This window comes from Chaetodon trifascialis, chromosome 11, assembly GCF_039877785.1.
Source record: "Chaetodon trifascialis isolate fChaTrf1 chromosome 11, fChaTrf1.hap1, whole genome shotgun sequence".
In the NCBI taxonomy this organism is placed as follows: domain Eukaryota; kingdom Metazoa; phylum Chordata; class Actinopteri; order Chaetodontiformes; family Chaetodontidae; genus Chaetodon; species Chaetodon trifascialis.
In genome coordinates, this window is record NC_092066.1 from 297,892 (window position 1) to 313,481 (window position 15,590).

The window sequence follows — 15,590 nt, forward strand, 5'->3', positions numbered from 1 at the left end:
ATGAGATTTGGCCCCAAATAATCCAAAGTGTTTTTAAAATGAAGCTCAGGTCGTCTGGTCCCTGCTCAAAACGACCCAAAATGAAGCAGGTTCAAACATAATTTCTCACAGTATCTCGTTTACATTCCATCCATTCAGCTTCAGACGGTTTGTTCTTGTTACACGATGAAAACTTTTCTTTGGTCGAACGTCGGAGACAGAAACTGATGAATCTCGCAGATGTTTCTTTAGCTTTGCTATGTTGGACCTGCTTGCTTCTGTGAGTTATTTTGGTGCTTGTGCCTCTTCGATGAAGAAACCACATCCACACGGCAGCCATTTTCCTCTGACGTGACGCTCAGGGCGGGAAGCTGGAACGCTGTTATGAAAAGAACGACATTCACCTTGATGAGACCTGAAACATCAGGCGTGAACCTGGAATCACTCACGTTCTGACCTTTACATCTGCATTTCTACATTTCCTTGTTTTAGAGATGCTGCGTGGTTTGACATCGTTCGGCTTTCTTAGTGTAAGGCGAGACCACTCAATGGAAGCTGAGGAGGTCAAAAATAAAGAATGAAGGGCTGCACGTTTAATGTCAGGGATGATCTGTTTCTGATGTTCTTCTGGAAAACAACATTATGATTTCTACACGACACGATGAAGCCTGAGAGTTAATGATTACATCTCAGAGGACGGACAGAAGGACGGACAGCGGCCGAGGACGCTTTACATTACAGCCGTCAGCCAACCAAACAGCAGCTCAGCAGGAATGAAACCCCACACTTGTAGTACAAAAAGAAAAAAGCCAAGTTTTATTCACATATTTTTGACACCTGGACGCTCCGTCGACCTCTGAGGCTTCATCCAGGACGTCAAGGAGAATCCACGCTCTAACGCTCCCACGGCGTTCGGAGAACGTCGCTACAACACAGAGAACAAAATAACGAGGCCAGACCGGAGTCAGTTTGAGTTTGGACCACAGTGTGGTGCGTTCAGGAGCGTCAGTCAGTTCGTAAACACAACCAGAGGACGGACATCCAGATGCTTCTGCTGTCTACAGTGAACAGGTGAAGTGCCATGTGGACCACAGCTGGATTCATGTTTCAGCTCCATTTGCTTTTGTTCCTGCTGAACATTTTACAAGACCCAACACTCAGATGTCACCGTGTCCCTGAACGCAACAACAAGAGGTTTCAAACGGTCTCAGCTGTCAGACCGGGTCCGGATTGACCTGCTGGGGGTCTATAAGAGCTGCTGGGCCCTGTTAACCCCGTCCACCATGTGGGCAGGACGGATTCAGACTCAGGGACCTACAGATGGTTTGATCCGATTCTATTGGTTTCAAGAATCCAAACACTGAAAGCGTGACTCAAATAAATTGATGAATTTTAATGATTATTTCAAAGTCTGAATTAGGAGCATCCCAGAACGTGATGCCACACCTACAGTGAACATGTGACACGACTTCACGCTGCTGTCTGGCTTTTTAAAAGCATTAGCAGCGAACATTAGCGCCACCTTGTGTTGGAGCTCATCTCGGTATCATCAGCATATTTCATGATATTTGTTAACATGACGGACGACACGAAGAGCTGACTACTTTCTAAACTTCACACAAACTGTGTTGATTTGGAAAATGATCAGCAGGAATGAAACTGTCTGTGATTGGCTGTTAAAACGGGAGAAAGAGCAGCGTGGCCCTTTCAATCCTGCACAGAAACGTGAAGAAGAACAAGAATAAGGAGGAGAAGAAGAAGAAAACAAAGGAGAAGAAACATTTCTCTGGAGACAAACGGACATAAAAAACTCTGACGGGTCAGAAAGACGCCCCAACACTCGCCCTGTGTGTGAGTGTGCATGTGTGTGTGTACATCTGTGTGTGTGTGTACGTGTGCATGTCAGTGTGTGTGTACGTGTGTGTGTGTGTGTGTGTGTGTGTGTGTGTGTTCTACGCCGACAGGTCGCTGCTTTCGAAGCGTTCCTGGTCGTAAACCTCTGCCACCACCTTGCGTCCTCCGAACCAGCGGTGGTTGAGCGCCTGGATCGCTCGGTTCATCTCAGCCACCTCCGAAAACTCCACGAAGATCTTGACGATGACGTCGGCGTCGTCCTCCTCGCCCTGACGCTCCTGGTAGATGATGACGCGCTTCACCCGGCCGAACTTCCCGCACTCCTCGGTGACCTCGCCCTCCAAGTCGTCGTCGATGTCGTCTGGGCCAACCATGTTCCTCAGGACCATGACGGTGGACTGACGGGAGTCAGAGAGAGCAGGTCAATCACTGCGGTCCAGAAATAATAATCCCACTTCCTGTTTCATCACACGACTGACACTCAAAGCAAAAGTGACAATCAAGACTCAATTTATCTCATTTCATGGTGCCACATCACAGCAGAAGTTGTCTCAGGACACTTTCCATGTAGCTTGTCAGCTTTTCTGGAAGCTGAGGAGGTCAAAAATAAAAATGAAGGGCCGCATGTTAAACATTAACGATGGTCTGTTTAGCTTCAGCTGTTTAGCTGGAACAGACCCAACAGTTTCCTCAAGAGGACACAGCTGGAGACAGAGACGAGGAAAAGCGTCCTTTTAACAGGAAGAAACCTCGAGCAGAACCAGGATCAGGGTGGGCGGCCATCTTTCTTCTCTATGAACAGAAAGTCTCACATCTCAGGCTGCTACGCCTTTGCTTCTGAGCCGCGCTTTCAAACCAGAAAACATCTTGTTTTCACAAATAAGAAGCAGAACAAACGTTACGCTTTTCTTTCTTTTCATTTCCTGAAGGTGTGACCTGTCAGAGCTGAACTGGGATTGTTGGTGTTTACACCACGGACAACAGAACTGGATCGGACCGGATCAGGACCGAACACAAGCTCCAGACCGAAGGAGTCTGAGGGCCAGTTTGACGACGGGGAAAACTTTACAGCAACTGCAACCAGGACTCATCACCTGCACACCTGTCCTACACCGTCCACCTGAATGACCCGGCTGTCGCCAGAAGACAGAGAGTCTCTAGGTGTGTCATGCTCAGTTCATTGCAGGCATGATTTTTTAATTTTTAAGTCTTCCATTATAAAACAATCGAGCGGTTACGGTGGCTGTATTTCACCTGAAGAAACACGGTGCCTCGTTTTTAACCTCGCTGTATGTGACGTGGGTCACGGCTGCTGCAGGCTGAACGTTATCACAGCACTACAATCGAAGCGTCCAGATCAGCTCTACGTCCCGTCCGCCACGGCGTGACGGAGCCGAGCGCCGCCGTGCTCGACAAAGCGAGCGATCCCGCCGGGTCTCTGTTTCACAAGCGTCCCAGAAGCCTCTTTACGCTCTGATCTGTGGAGAATATGTGCCAAGTCTGTTTTTGCATCAGCCAGACAGGAAGTCAGACACAGGAGCAGTGTAGAGAATCCAGTGAATTTTCAAAATAAAAGACCCTTTTCAGAGTCAGACTGGTCATACATCAACAATTAATTAATTAATTAATTAAGTAAAACAGACAAAACAGGAAACCACTTAGCTACAAAGACTACTTATGGTAGAAACACAAATATCGAAGATAAATGACCAAATCAGCAAAATTTAAGCAATTAAAGAAAATCAGGCAGGGAAAGGCTCTGCTTCTGAAAGGACCCCCTGGAGCCGCATGGAGGACAAACAAAAAGACATCAAGGAGACGCACCCGGTGGAATCTCGCCGTAACAGCGTCGGAGGCTGAGTGTTCGCTGCCGCAGAGGAAATCAAGTTCCTGTTTACGAACGCCACCACAGCACCCTGCTGCCATCCTTCATCAGCAGAGTGCTCGGGACAGTTAAGGCGAGTTACTCGCGACGAGCCGGGCTCAGTGAGTCTGAAGGAACCACCTGCTGGGCTCCTGAGGCCACTTTCTGCTAGAACGGCTGCTTCCTCCGCCAAGGCAGCCCAGCCTCTGCCAAGACCAACCAAAGCCACAGAGAGCAAATTAAGTCCGAGTCAAGAACAGTGAGTCACTTTGTGTCTCTAGTTCTGAGCTGTTTCTGGTACTGTTCCTGGTTTCTGGTGGACCCCAGCATACCTCACACATCTAGTTCACACAGTGCACACTCACTGGCTTCCTTTCCAGCCTATAATACTTCTTATGATACTTGCTCATATGCATTTATGTTTGCTACACATTTGTGGATGGTACTCAGAGGAAGCAGACCCCCCCATGCCCTGATTGTTAGGGTCTTGGTCCAGCAGGGGGAGTTGAGCCCTCCTCCTGGTTGGTAGTGCAGTGCTCCTGGGGGCTGTACCTCCTGCTTGCGGAGCAGTTTCCTCATCACCATGTGCCTGGCACTGCTGCCGCTGATGCTCATGTATTCCTGCTCACTGAGTGGCTCCATGGCTCCATCCTGCTGCACCTCCTGCTGATGCCCCTCCTCCTCCTCCCTCCTCTTTACCTCAGAGCCAAAAGAGGCCGCCGCTGCCGGGGGCGTTGCAAGCACCGGGTTCACCAAACCCACCTGAGGCAGGCCAGGTCGAGCTGGGGTAACACCTGGAACAGACAGGAAGCAGGAAGGACAGGACGGTCAGGCGGGCAGCGGCAGTCCAGCTGCAGGTAGGGTTGGGCAATATGGCGGTATTTACCATGTGACAGTAGAAATGAGTCCATCAGTAGAGATTGACAAAACCATTTCCGCCGCGAGAGCTATGCTGAAGCCACACGTACACCCTGTCATTCAGTGTGTGCACTGCTAACCTGCTACACAGCCGGCGAGTGGCGTGTTGATGACATGGCAGCGTTTAGCTGCTTCGTACTCTTTTCTGCTCTTCAGTATGTTTTCGCCTCTCAACCCTGCAAGTACGTCCAGGTACACGTAGCAGCGACAGGTCTGTGGCCAGCAGTGAGCGCAGAACCACAGCTGGAGGCGAAAACCAACCTGTTTCCTTCCTGTCGGTCTCATGTGGAACCTTAAAGCTTCCATCTTCACACAAAGTGACTTTGACTGTTTCAATCGTGTTGTCTCGTGTCAAATGTCACGAAGGTGATTTTAATTGTTAACCTACCGTGATAAATACGTGACTATGACACATACTGTGACATAACATTACGTATACCGTGACTTTGACCATATTGCCCACCCCTAGCTGCAGGGAGCCGCCCAGGCTGCCGGAGAAGAACGAGCTCGTTCTTCTCCGGCAGCCTGGGACCGACTCCCGGAATCTTCTTCCAACCAGAGCATACACTGGGTGCAAGAAGCCTGTACCACCCTGCTCAGGGGACGAGAGCAGTTAAAACTACAAGACATAAACTGACTTTATGCTTCTGTTTGTGTCTGCATTAAAAGCAGGTATTAACTCCACCCACCTGGGGTACATCACCACCCAAAAAGTGAACGAGCGCACCCACAGACGGCAGTGTGAAGCACCCTGACTGAGGGCTGCTCAATGTTCTTCCTCAAGTGTTGAATTTTCAAACTAATACTTACGATTGGAGCAGAAATAATCTCAGGAAACAGGAAACTGTCACAAGCTTTGGACTCAGAGGAGGATGAACCAGCCCCACTGCCTGAAGTCAAATGTGACCCACCCCCTGAACCCCACCGCTCATCAGTGTCTACAGGTGTGTCCAACAACATGACTGAAACTCCACAAATCACAAAGGATCTGAGACTCACTGGCCAATAGCAATGAGGAGCTATGTTTAAAGGGAGGGGCTAGAAACAGTCCTCTTCACTTGGTTGGTCAGTGTGCAGCAAAGGGGAGGGGTTAAGAGGTCACTGTCGGTGCAAATGTCAGGGGTTGAGAGGGGTGGGGGAGGAGGAGAGAAAAAACAGAGAGAGAAAAAGACAATGAAAGAGAAAATCTATTAGTGGAGATGCTTCTGAAGAAGCAACACAAACAACAACTGGGACAAAGCACCTTCAGTCTGGAGTCTGTTCATTAAAGCAGAACGACAGCTTCGACTGATGGAGGCGACCTCTGCTGGCCGAGACGCTTCACGTCTCAACACGCCCACAGAGTCCTCAGACACACATTATCAGATCAGGATCCCTCTTTAGTGCACACCAGGTGTCTATGGTTCCCACAAGTCACGTAGGTTTTATTTATCTAACCCAAATGTACAAAAGCACAAATTTGCCTCAAAGGGCTTTAGAGTCTGAACAGCATAGGACAGCATCTCTCCTCAGACACAAGGTCAGATCTCACCTGGACGAGACCCACTTCGGATTCTTAATAATGTTTACAAGACGAGACTCATTTTGTTCAAACAAATGTTTAACCTGTGGGCACGTTCTCACCTTGTTTGAACCAGTTATTACCTGAACCAGTTATTACCTGGTTCAAACAAGTTATCTTCTTTGCAGATGTTATTGTCTTGTTTGCGCGACATAAAAATATCAAGTACAGAAGAAGAAACAGCTTACAGCTCCACATAAAAGATAGAAATATAAATATCAAAGAAAACAAACATACACAAAAAGAGCAAAACTGATTTTAAAAGAACAAAAATCTGCAATCAAACTTGTTGTGTTCAGCCGATTATTCAAAATGAACCAGAGCAACCAAAGAACTTTGTCTTCTGTGTATGTGTGCAGGTGTGTGGGCAGGTAACAGCCCACAGGTGTGTGGGACGCTGTGGGCGGGGTAGACGATAAACTCAAACGTGTCAGACTGAAACTTTGTGATGCTGTGGTGAGAAATATGATCTGATTCAGATTTCGACTGGCTGCACACTGACGTTTCAGGAAGGAGATCTTTAATGTGATTGGACAGCAGGACAACTCGTTACTGTGGGGGTGGGGTTTAATGTGTGTGGGTGGGGCTGTATGTGCTCCTACCTGTGATGACACCTGGAGCCTGAGCAGCCATGACAGCCTGAGGAAGTCCTCCCAGCTGCTGAGACAGGAGCGCCGGTCCAGCCAGAGCTCCGAGCACCGACGTTCCAACTGCCTCCTGAACGCACCACAGAACGCAAAAGAGATTTAACCCTGTGGAAAAAACATCAAGTACTGCAAAAGTATATACACTACTGCCCCAAATGTATGAGACACGGTAGAAAATATTTCAAATATTGAGGGAAATATTTATATACTACAGCATATATCAAGTACTGCGGAAAATATATTCATATATACACTAGGGATGCACCGATCTGATATTGGTATCGGTATCGGTCCCGACATTGAAGAAAATTGTAGATCGGGTATCGGTGACAATGGACCCGATACATAGGGGCCGATCTATTCAGTCTAATGCCATGCTATAGGCGCTGCGAGTGGCGTCATGGGCTAGCAACACGCAGTGCTGAAGCACACATAACGTGGACCGCATTGTTTTCAAAATAGAGCGCGCGAAAGGATCGGCTATCTGGAAGAAAACAGAACAGAACCAACAGAAACCACGGAGAGGATGTCCTGTGTCGCTTTGAAGTTAAACTGCACGCTGGCTGGATGAGAGTTACGTGCCACACAGTGCAATGCTCAATGCTACAAACTTCTGTGAGTCACACAGCAGCGACGCGATCGAGCTACCCCGAAGGAAGTGTTTGACGTACGTTGAGTGTAGCCCATGTGATCCTGTGGGACAACGCCAGCAACATGCGAAAGGCGATGGAAAGCATGAGAGTGGGCAGTTTAGGCTGCATTGAACACACAATGCAGCTGGTCGTCAACGAGGGACGTCTATCACATGTGAGTGATGCCGTTGCAAGTGGGAGACAGATTGTTGCACACTTTATATTCCTGTAACTGAACCAGTTACACTTGTTCTATTTGTTTCTATTTTTTTTTATTTTTACACGTTGTTTGACCAAGCTAGAGAAGCTATTGGTTTAAGATTGTTGTGTTGGTGCAGAGTTACTAAATAAATAACTCAGTACATTTACATCTGTTTGTTTAAAAAAAAAAAAAAACAGGAAAGAAATGTTCAAATTAAATCGAGATGGTCAAGATGCACAAAAGAATGATCCCAGTCTTTTCCACACAATGAGACAAACCATTTGTTGGGTAATTCAGCACTGTTTTTCTGGGTCAGTATCGGTATCGGCCAATTACTAAACCTTAGATATCGGTATCGGTATCAGAGGTGAAAAAAAAATAATAATAATCGACGCATCCCTAATATACACTGCTATGAAAAATATAGTACATCAACTACTACCCAACATATACTAAACGCTACAATTCTAAACACTACTGCATGAAATATTGCCCAGAACACCTACCTCTGTATGCAAATGTACATCCAGTACTGTAGTACTGCTGGTAGAACTACAGCCACCACTGCAGTACCACCATGTTATACTACAGTACTTTTCAAATTGGATTTTTAAGTCACGTGTTCAATTCGTTCAAACATTCATGCGTTTTCTCTGTTTCCTGTAGGCGGAGCTTCATTACCTGAGCGCTGATCTTGGCAGTGGCAGCGGCGGCAGCCACTGCGGCGGCAGCAGGGAGGCCTCCCGGAGCCGTCGGCGTGAGGAGGGGTACGGGCGGAGTCACGGCTTTCCCCACCCGCAGGTACTGACCTCCCAGGTCAAACAGGTTCATGGAGGCGACAGCGTCCTGAGAAGACTGAGCCTTCTCGTACTCTGGAGACAAAATCATCAGACGACTGATAGACCATAAAATGTCGTCCAACTGAAGGACAGTCTGCAGCCTCAGCAGGGCTGCACCCAGAAACCAGATCTGTAAACAGACCGGACACAGCTCGTCCTCCTGTGACGAGCGATGGCACCGAGCATCAATCAGATCTTAATTGAGCTGACGGCTGTCTGAGGGAGACATGAAGAAGACTCCTGCTCCCGTTTCAAAACGTCTATACTTCTAACCCTGGTTTCCATGATTTACCAGCAGCGCACACGTTGAGCCAACAGGGCGTCTTTGAGACACCTGAATATTACTCTACGACTTCCAAGATGGGAAAATCAGGTAAAGCAGATGACCCAGAGTGGAGGCAACGACCGTGCCGCTGGGGCAACACAGAGGATCCCTGTCTGCCCAATTTAAGTCATCTCTCGGGGTGGTGGACTCAAAACCAGGTCCGCTGGATGGTAGAGGACCGCGCATTTCTCAGGTCCACTGACTCCCTCGTTCTGGTTCAGGTTCTTCAACCGTATCAAACTCCCGTAGGACTTCTCGTCCTCGCTGGCTTAAGGGTTGAGTTTGACAGCTGCACAAGTTGTTTGCAGAAAATCCATCTCATCACAAGTTACTATTTTCTCGGCAAGATTTCTACGTTTTTCAAACAAGTTACTGTCTTTTCTTCTAAGTTATCTTGTTCGAGCTCATGTTCTCTCGTGTTTTATTTTTCAATGCAAGTTATTATCTTGTTCACACAAGTAATATCTAAGATATGAATCTTGTTCTCACAAGTTTGATCTTGTTTGCAAACAACAGCTGATTGTTCAAGGTCAGGAGTCAACAGTCAACCTCAACCGAATATCTATGACTTCAGGACGCCCTCTAACATTCTGGATCATTTCTCCATCATTAGCTTTGCCGGCTGCGCTCACCAATGAAGCCGTATCCTTTGTGGCGTCCGGTCGTCGGCTCGCGGGCCAACATGCAGGACTTGATCTTTCCGAAAGCCTCAAAGACGCTCTTGATGTCGTCATCGGATAGGTCGGGGTGGACGGACGCCACGTAGATCCTGTTAAAGGCACGTGCTTCCTCCGCCAGCTGGTCGATGATCGGCTGAGCTTGGCCGATGTTACTGGGCCTCCCAACCTGCCGAACGAGCAGGGGGGAAATACACAGACAGACCTGTAGTTCAATGTTACACTGGTCATTCAGCTTGTGTCTGACTGGTCAGCGACTCACCTTAATGTTTCTGCCTCCGAGGACGACGGAGTTCATCTGTTCCAGGGCCAGCTGAGCCGCTTCTGGCATCTCATACTCTACGAAGGCAAAACCCTGCAGACACAAACACGCTGAAGACTTAATGAAGCAGCAGCAACAACAGCAGACTGAAGCTGTTTTCCATTTTACTGCTTAATTCGTGTTCCTGATCTGTGATCTGTTCGCTCCCTACGAGCCTGAGAAGGACTCGAATGAAGGATCCACCTCAGGGTCCTCTTTCAAATCTTTTCATGTTCATCTGGCTTTTTCTTCACTGATGGACGCTGTAACTGTTACAATTTTATCTTTCATTTTTCATTTACAGCGGCACGGTGGCGCAGCAGGTAGTGCGCGTGCCTCACAGCAAGAAGGTCGTCGGTCTGATCCCCGGGTCGGGCGGGGCCTTTTTGTGTGAAGTTTGCATGTTCTTCCCCGTGCATGCGTGGGTTCTCTCCGGCTTCCTCCCACAGACCAAAAACATGCTCATTAGGTTAACTGGTGACTCTATATTGTCCTTCGGTGTGAGTGTGAGCCTGAATGGTTGTCTGTCTTGTGTGTTGCCTTGCGATCGACTGGCGGCCGGTCCAGGGTGTCCCCCGCCTCGCGCCCATTGAGAGCTGGGAAAGGATAAATAAACTTTTAGCATTATCGTGTGTTGGGCTATGAGCGCTTTCAGTTGCAGTTCAGCAACTCAGGTTTTAATATGTTCAAATTTACAGCAACACACACACACACACACACACACACACACACACACACACACACACACACACACACACACACACACACACAGTGTGTGTTGTCACAAACCTGTGGATCATCAGCTGGTGTGTCAGTGTGTTAGTTCACGGTGCCTTATTGTTGTCAGATTAGTTATTTCATGTGTGGGAAAGTTGCTCCAAAGCAGCTAATAATTTGGTCTGAGAAGAAGAAAACATGGCCTCTGTCTCTGGTCTCACATTCAACAGTCGCAGGTTGATCTGGTTGGTCTGAAAGCCACGTGTCTGGTTTGGTTCTCGGTTTTAGGCCTGTGTTGGACAGATAGAGACTTTGAACCTAGCCCCTTAGTATTCTATGTCACCAACCTCCCTCAAACAGGGGAGCTGCCAAGGGGAGGGCAGGAGCAGCATGGCCGACCTGATACATTTGCTAGTCCCCTGACTGACAGGGGCCCCAATCAGGCATTCCCAGTTCACCCTCACTACATGCTGGGGTTTGGCAGTCTGTCCTGCAGTCACCATCCGATCCAACTCACCACCAGGTGGCGATCATTTGACAGCTCTGCTCCTCTCTTCATTCGAGTGTCCAGGATATTTGCCCATAGACCTGATGAGGAGTTCTGGTTCTAAGTGCAAGCTCTGCAGAAAGCTCTGGACGCTGCCAGGCTCTCTTGGCTGACACACCTCTTCAGTGTCATGTGGAGGTCGGGAACAAGGTCCAACGTCAGGAACAATCACACTGCCTGTAAAGTTTTTATCCACCGTGCTGGATGGACGCCCTGACCAATTGTCAGACCTGAGATCCAGGTGAAACCATGCAGATTCCGTTCTGGTTGAGGATCAGTGGATCAGCAGAGTAGCCTTTTGTACTCTAAGGGAGTTTGGGGGAGTCGTAGGCGTTCACCCATCCAGTCTGCATGTTTTGGAAACTTGGAACAGGCTAACAATGATGTCCCAGGGACAGTACCACCCGGGTGCATGTGGGAGTATGGGCTACTGGGGCCATTGCTACGTGACCTTGGGTGAACGCTGGGCAGGACATGGTTCCTCACTGGAAAACAGTGGATTGTTCCCTTCAGGCTGGGAGTGAGTTGCTGCCCCAACTGAAGGAGTTCGAGTATCTCTGGGTCTTGTTCACCAGCAAGGGTAGACAGGAGTGTGAGATGGTCAAGCTGATTGGTGCACTGTCAGCAGTGATGCAAGGTTTCAATCAGTCAGGTGATCTACGCCCCAACCCTCACCTACGGTCATGAGCTTAGGTCATGACTGGATGAATGAGACTGCAGATACAAGCAGCCGAAGTAAGATTCCTCTCTCGCATCAAAAGGAGTCAGCTGAGGCGGCTCGGGTATTAGATCTGGATGCTTCTGGGCGCCTTCCTTTAGAGGTATCACAGGAACGTCCAACTGGCAGGAGACCCCAGACTCAACCCAGAACACACTGGAGGGATTAAATATCTCATTTGTCTTGGAATGTCTTTGGATCCCTCAGGAGAGGCTGGAAAACGCTGCTTGGGAGAGGGACGTGTGGACTACCTTAAGTAGTCTGCTGCCGCCGTGACCCAAGCCCCCAGCTGAGAGGCAGAAAATGAACGGATGGACAGAGAGTTACAGAAAAGACAGTGTGTTGCTATCTGACCTTGTGTTTCATGGTGACTGAGTCCCAGGACATGTCTATGCTTTTGATTGGTCCAAATGGAGCAAAGGCCTGTCTGATGGTGTCCTCTCCCAGCTCGTAGTAGATGGAGCCAACGTAAACTCGACACATGATGGCCAGAGCTCTCTGGCGCTGAGCTGCTACCTGAACACAAGCAGACAGGAAGTAAACATCTGAAGCACAATCACAACAACAACACGTCTCAGTCTGGACCTGGTTTGGATCGAAGGTTTGCTCGGGAGGGGCTCCAACAAGGACTTTTTAATGGTACCTAATAATTTGACAGTGTCCAATTAAACAGGAACTCAGTCCAGTTACAACTTTCTGCATGAACTGTGCATCTGTCCGTCACAGCACTGTCTGAGCCGAAGGACCGCAGGCTCAATCAAATCCTGATCACATTACTTTCCATAAATGGAGCTATCTCCACTTCTGCTGCTCAGATTTTCTTCGTCTGAAGCTCTGGAAGATGGAAACTTTTAAATGATTCTTTCTGGAATTTCTTTTTAATTCTGTGTGAGGAGCCGGATGGTTCATGACGATCACGAAAGAGTTCAAACTGAGTAAAGTGACTTTACTTACTGACTGGAGAGGAGACAGAGCGTCGCCTAGCCCCATCGACAGAGACGCCATCTGAAAGACAGACAGGTAGGGAGACAGATAGTGAGATACTTCAGCTCTTCAATGCAAACCTAAACTGTTTTTAAATAAGATCAACCTCAAAATGGCAGAGCAGCCATAAGGAGGAAGAAGCTAACAAGGCTAACCAGGCAGGTATGTGGCTAACAACAACCGAGACAAACAAACCACAAGCACTAATTCCTGTCGGAAAAGTCCTCCACATTGCAATTTAGCACCCAAAGGAACGAAAAGTCCCTCTGGATGCTGGTGATACCTTCAGGTTCCTGGAGTTACCTGGAGGCTGGTGAGCTGCTGCTGCTGAGCCAGGGTCTGTTTGACCAGAACGCTCTTGATGCTCTGCTCCATAGCGTACTTCTTTGCCTGCAGACAGAAAACAGGTGATCACAGCTCACGTTACACGACCTGCTCCGTTATGCACACACAGATACACACTGTAGACGGCGTGTGTGTGTGTGTTACCTTCTGCAGCGCCTCCTGCTGGTTGGGGGTGAGCGGTGGCAGGCCCAGCTTGGTGGTGGTGCTCTGTCCGTTCTCCATGATGAGAGCCGGCCCTCCCTGTTAAGACCATCAACAGGTGAGGAAAACAAACGCACCCTCAGCCCTGCTTCATTTGATTCTGAGTGAACTCTCTTCTAATGTGTCTTCTTCACCACTTTCAACCAAATAGAAATGGGCTCATTATTGCCTCCTGTGGTCACTGCAGGAACAACATCCTGAAAAACAGGCGTGACTGACTCTGTTCCTAATATAAAACTTTATCATTTTAAACCCTATTTTTTCTAAACTCTCATTGATGAATGTTTCAGTGTTAAAGCACATTTTCATTAATCTGTGATCTCATCAGTCATCGGTCCAACAATCAGAGAGTGAAAGATTTTCAGTTTATTATCACATCAGACTAGAAAGTGCTCACAATGAGAAACGTTTACATTGTTTGTTTGAAAAATTATTCAAGTGATTAACAGATTAATAAGATAGCGAATGATTATCCGCCTGTCAACTAATCCATGAAGTGCTGCATCTCCTCAGCTCCATCAATCAAACCTCTCTGAAAACATGACGTCTCAGAGTCAGGGTCCCTTACGTTTCTTCTTATTTCTATCATCTTCATCATCTAAGTGTAACGCTGACTCGTAGTCACATGACTCCAGTCACACTTCCAGATTTATTTATACACACACACACACACACACAAACACACGCACACACACACACACACACACACACACACACACACACACACACACACACACACACACACACACACACACACACACACACATACTGAAAAGCTGCAGTGAACCACACTCACTCTTATCAGTGACTCATTTTTCAAATCATTTCTACTCTTTATTAAACATCAGATTTAGGCGGGGCTTTAATCAATTTGGGCGGCTGATGAGCAGTTATCGGACCGGAATACATCAAACCAAGCTGTCTCCACTTCCTGACAGCTTCCTGTTTCTCTGTCCAGGTGTTTCACGCGCACACAGAACACACACACACAGCTGGCGTAGCTTCAGTTAACAGAACCGTCCAGAACTTCTCTGATGTTAGCTTATTTTTGCTCTTCACGCTCCGCGGCTGCTAAAACTGATCACATTTATATTTGGTCATTTTCACTGACTTCAGTGAGTGTGTGTATGTGTGTGTGTGGTTAAAACATAATTTCATCTTAATTTCAGGTAGAAAACAGCCAGCGGCTTCACGTCAGTACGACTCTTCCTGATAGCATTAGCTTAGCATGTGTCCGTCAGAGGCGGTAAACGGACAGAATAATGAGACGTTCATACCGCGGAAACCGTCACCGCCATGCAGCTCAGCTCTGCCGCCTCAGCTCCTTTATCTCTTCAGGTGGATGAAAAACTGTCTGATGTTCCTGATGTTTGTGTTTCTACTGCCCCAACCTGCATATCAGCAGCGCTTCCAGTTTCGTCACATCCGTTGTCAGGATTTTCAAAATAAACGACGTGTCAGGCGCTGAAAAATTGATCCGTCAGGATCCTTTGAGCGGATCTACAGGATTTATGGCCCAAAACACTGGATGGGTCATATCTATACGAAATAAAAGAGACAGTTGAATTTATCAGTAAATGACTGAAGTGACTTTAAAATCAACACGTGGTGAATTATATTTATTTAATTATTTTATTAGAACAGATTAAAAATAGAAATGAAATAAAGGAGTTGAACTGAATTCCAACTCTTTTCTATATGTTTTAATCTTTTCTGAGCACCCATTTTCAATTTATTTCACTGCTGTTTTATTTTCCTCAAAGGTCTTTTTAATTGTTGGTTTCTTTGTAGATAAAAGAGCTTGGTCTGTACCAGCTCTATATGGAAAGTGTCCTGAGACAACTTCTGTTGTGATTTGGCGCAATACAAATAAAATTGAATTGAATTGAATTGAATTGAATTATTTCATTTTATTTTATTTATAATTCATTGCCTCCTTATTAATTTAATTTGGGGAAAGATGTTTGTTTTTGGTTGAAGGATGAATATTTAATGTCAGTTTAACAGTTTCTAAGTTTGTTTTATCAATATGACACATATAGTCTCCAATAAAAAACTGTCACGCTTATCAATCTTCTGATCCAATTGGAAAAATATTTTATGATCACCGTTTCTTTCAAAGAATGATTTAAAAATATATTTTGATTACAAAATTGTGTGAATCAAAGCCTTCTGGCTCATGCTGTCATGTGTGTGTATTCAGATGTGTGTGTGCGCTGCTACACTAAAAAACATGTATATTTGTTTGTATGAATGCTCTGTTGATTTTTGTAATAATT

General features: G+C 47.0%; 1 protein-coding gene across 2 annotated transcripts; it reads right to left on the reverse strand.

Moving 5' to 3' along the window:
- Positions 1-768: 768 nt before the first annotated feature.
- puf60a (poly-U binding splicing factor a) lies at positions 769-14,743 on the reverse strand. 2 transcript variants are annotated; one of them, XM_070973251.1, is made up of 11 exons: positions 14,589-14,743; positions 13,255-13,350; positions 13,069-13,155; positions 12,736-12,786; positions 12,136-12,297; positions 9,761-9,853; positions 9,454-9,667; positions 8,339-8,529; positions 6,779-6,893; positions 4,250-4,491; positions 769-2,231 (listed from the first exon to the last, which is right to left on the reverse strand). In XM_070973251.1, the coding sequence occupies exons 1-11, from the start codon at positions 14,607-14,609 to the stop codon at positions 1,932-1,934; spliced, it is 1,572 nt and encodes a 523-aa protein (XP_070829352.1). In that variant the 5' UTR covers positions 14,610-14,743; the 3' UTR covers positions 769-1,931. The 2 variants fall into 2 exon arrangements, with proteins under 2 accessions (XP_070829352.1, XP_070829353.1); XM_070973252.1 differs by lacking the exons at positions 6,779-6,893; positions 8,339-8,529 and having other exon boundaries at positions 14,589-14,741.
- Positions 14,744-15,590: the final 847 nt, after the last annotated feature.

Bases quoted from the DNA above. Each gene is read 5' to 3' on its own strand.
- puf60a (XM_070973251.1), bottom strand. From the start codon at position 14,609: ATGGCGGTGACGGTTTCCGCG. The intron at 13,351-14,588 runs GTATGAACGTCT...TGGTCTTAACAG, and splicing joins TGGCGGTGACGGTTTCCGCG to GGAGGGCCGGCTCTCATCAT. The intron at 4,492-6,778 runs GTAGGAGCACAT...TGTCTGTTCCAG, and splicing joins GGCTCCAGGTGTCATCACAG to GTGTTACCCCAGCTCGACCT.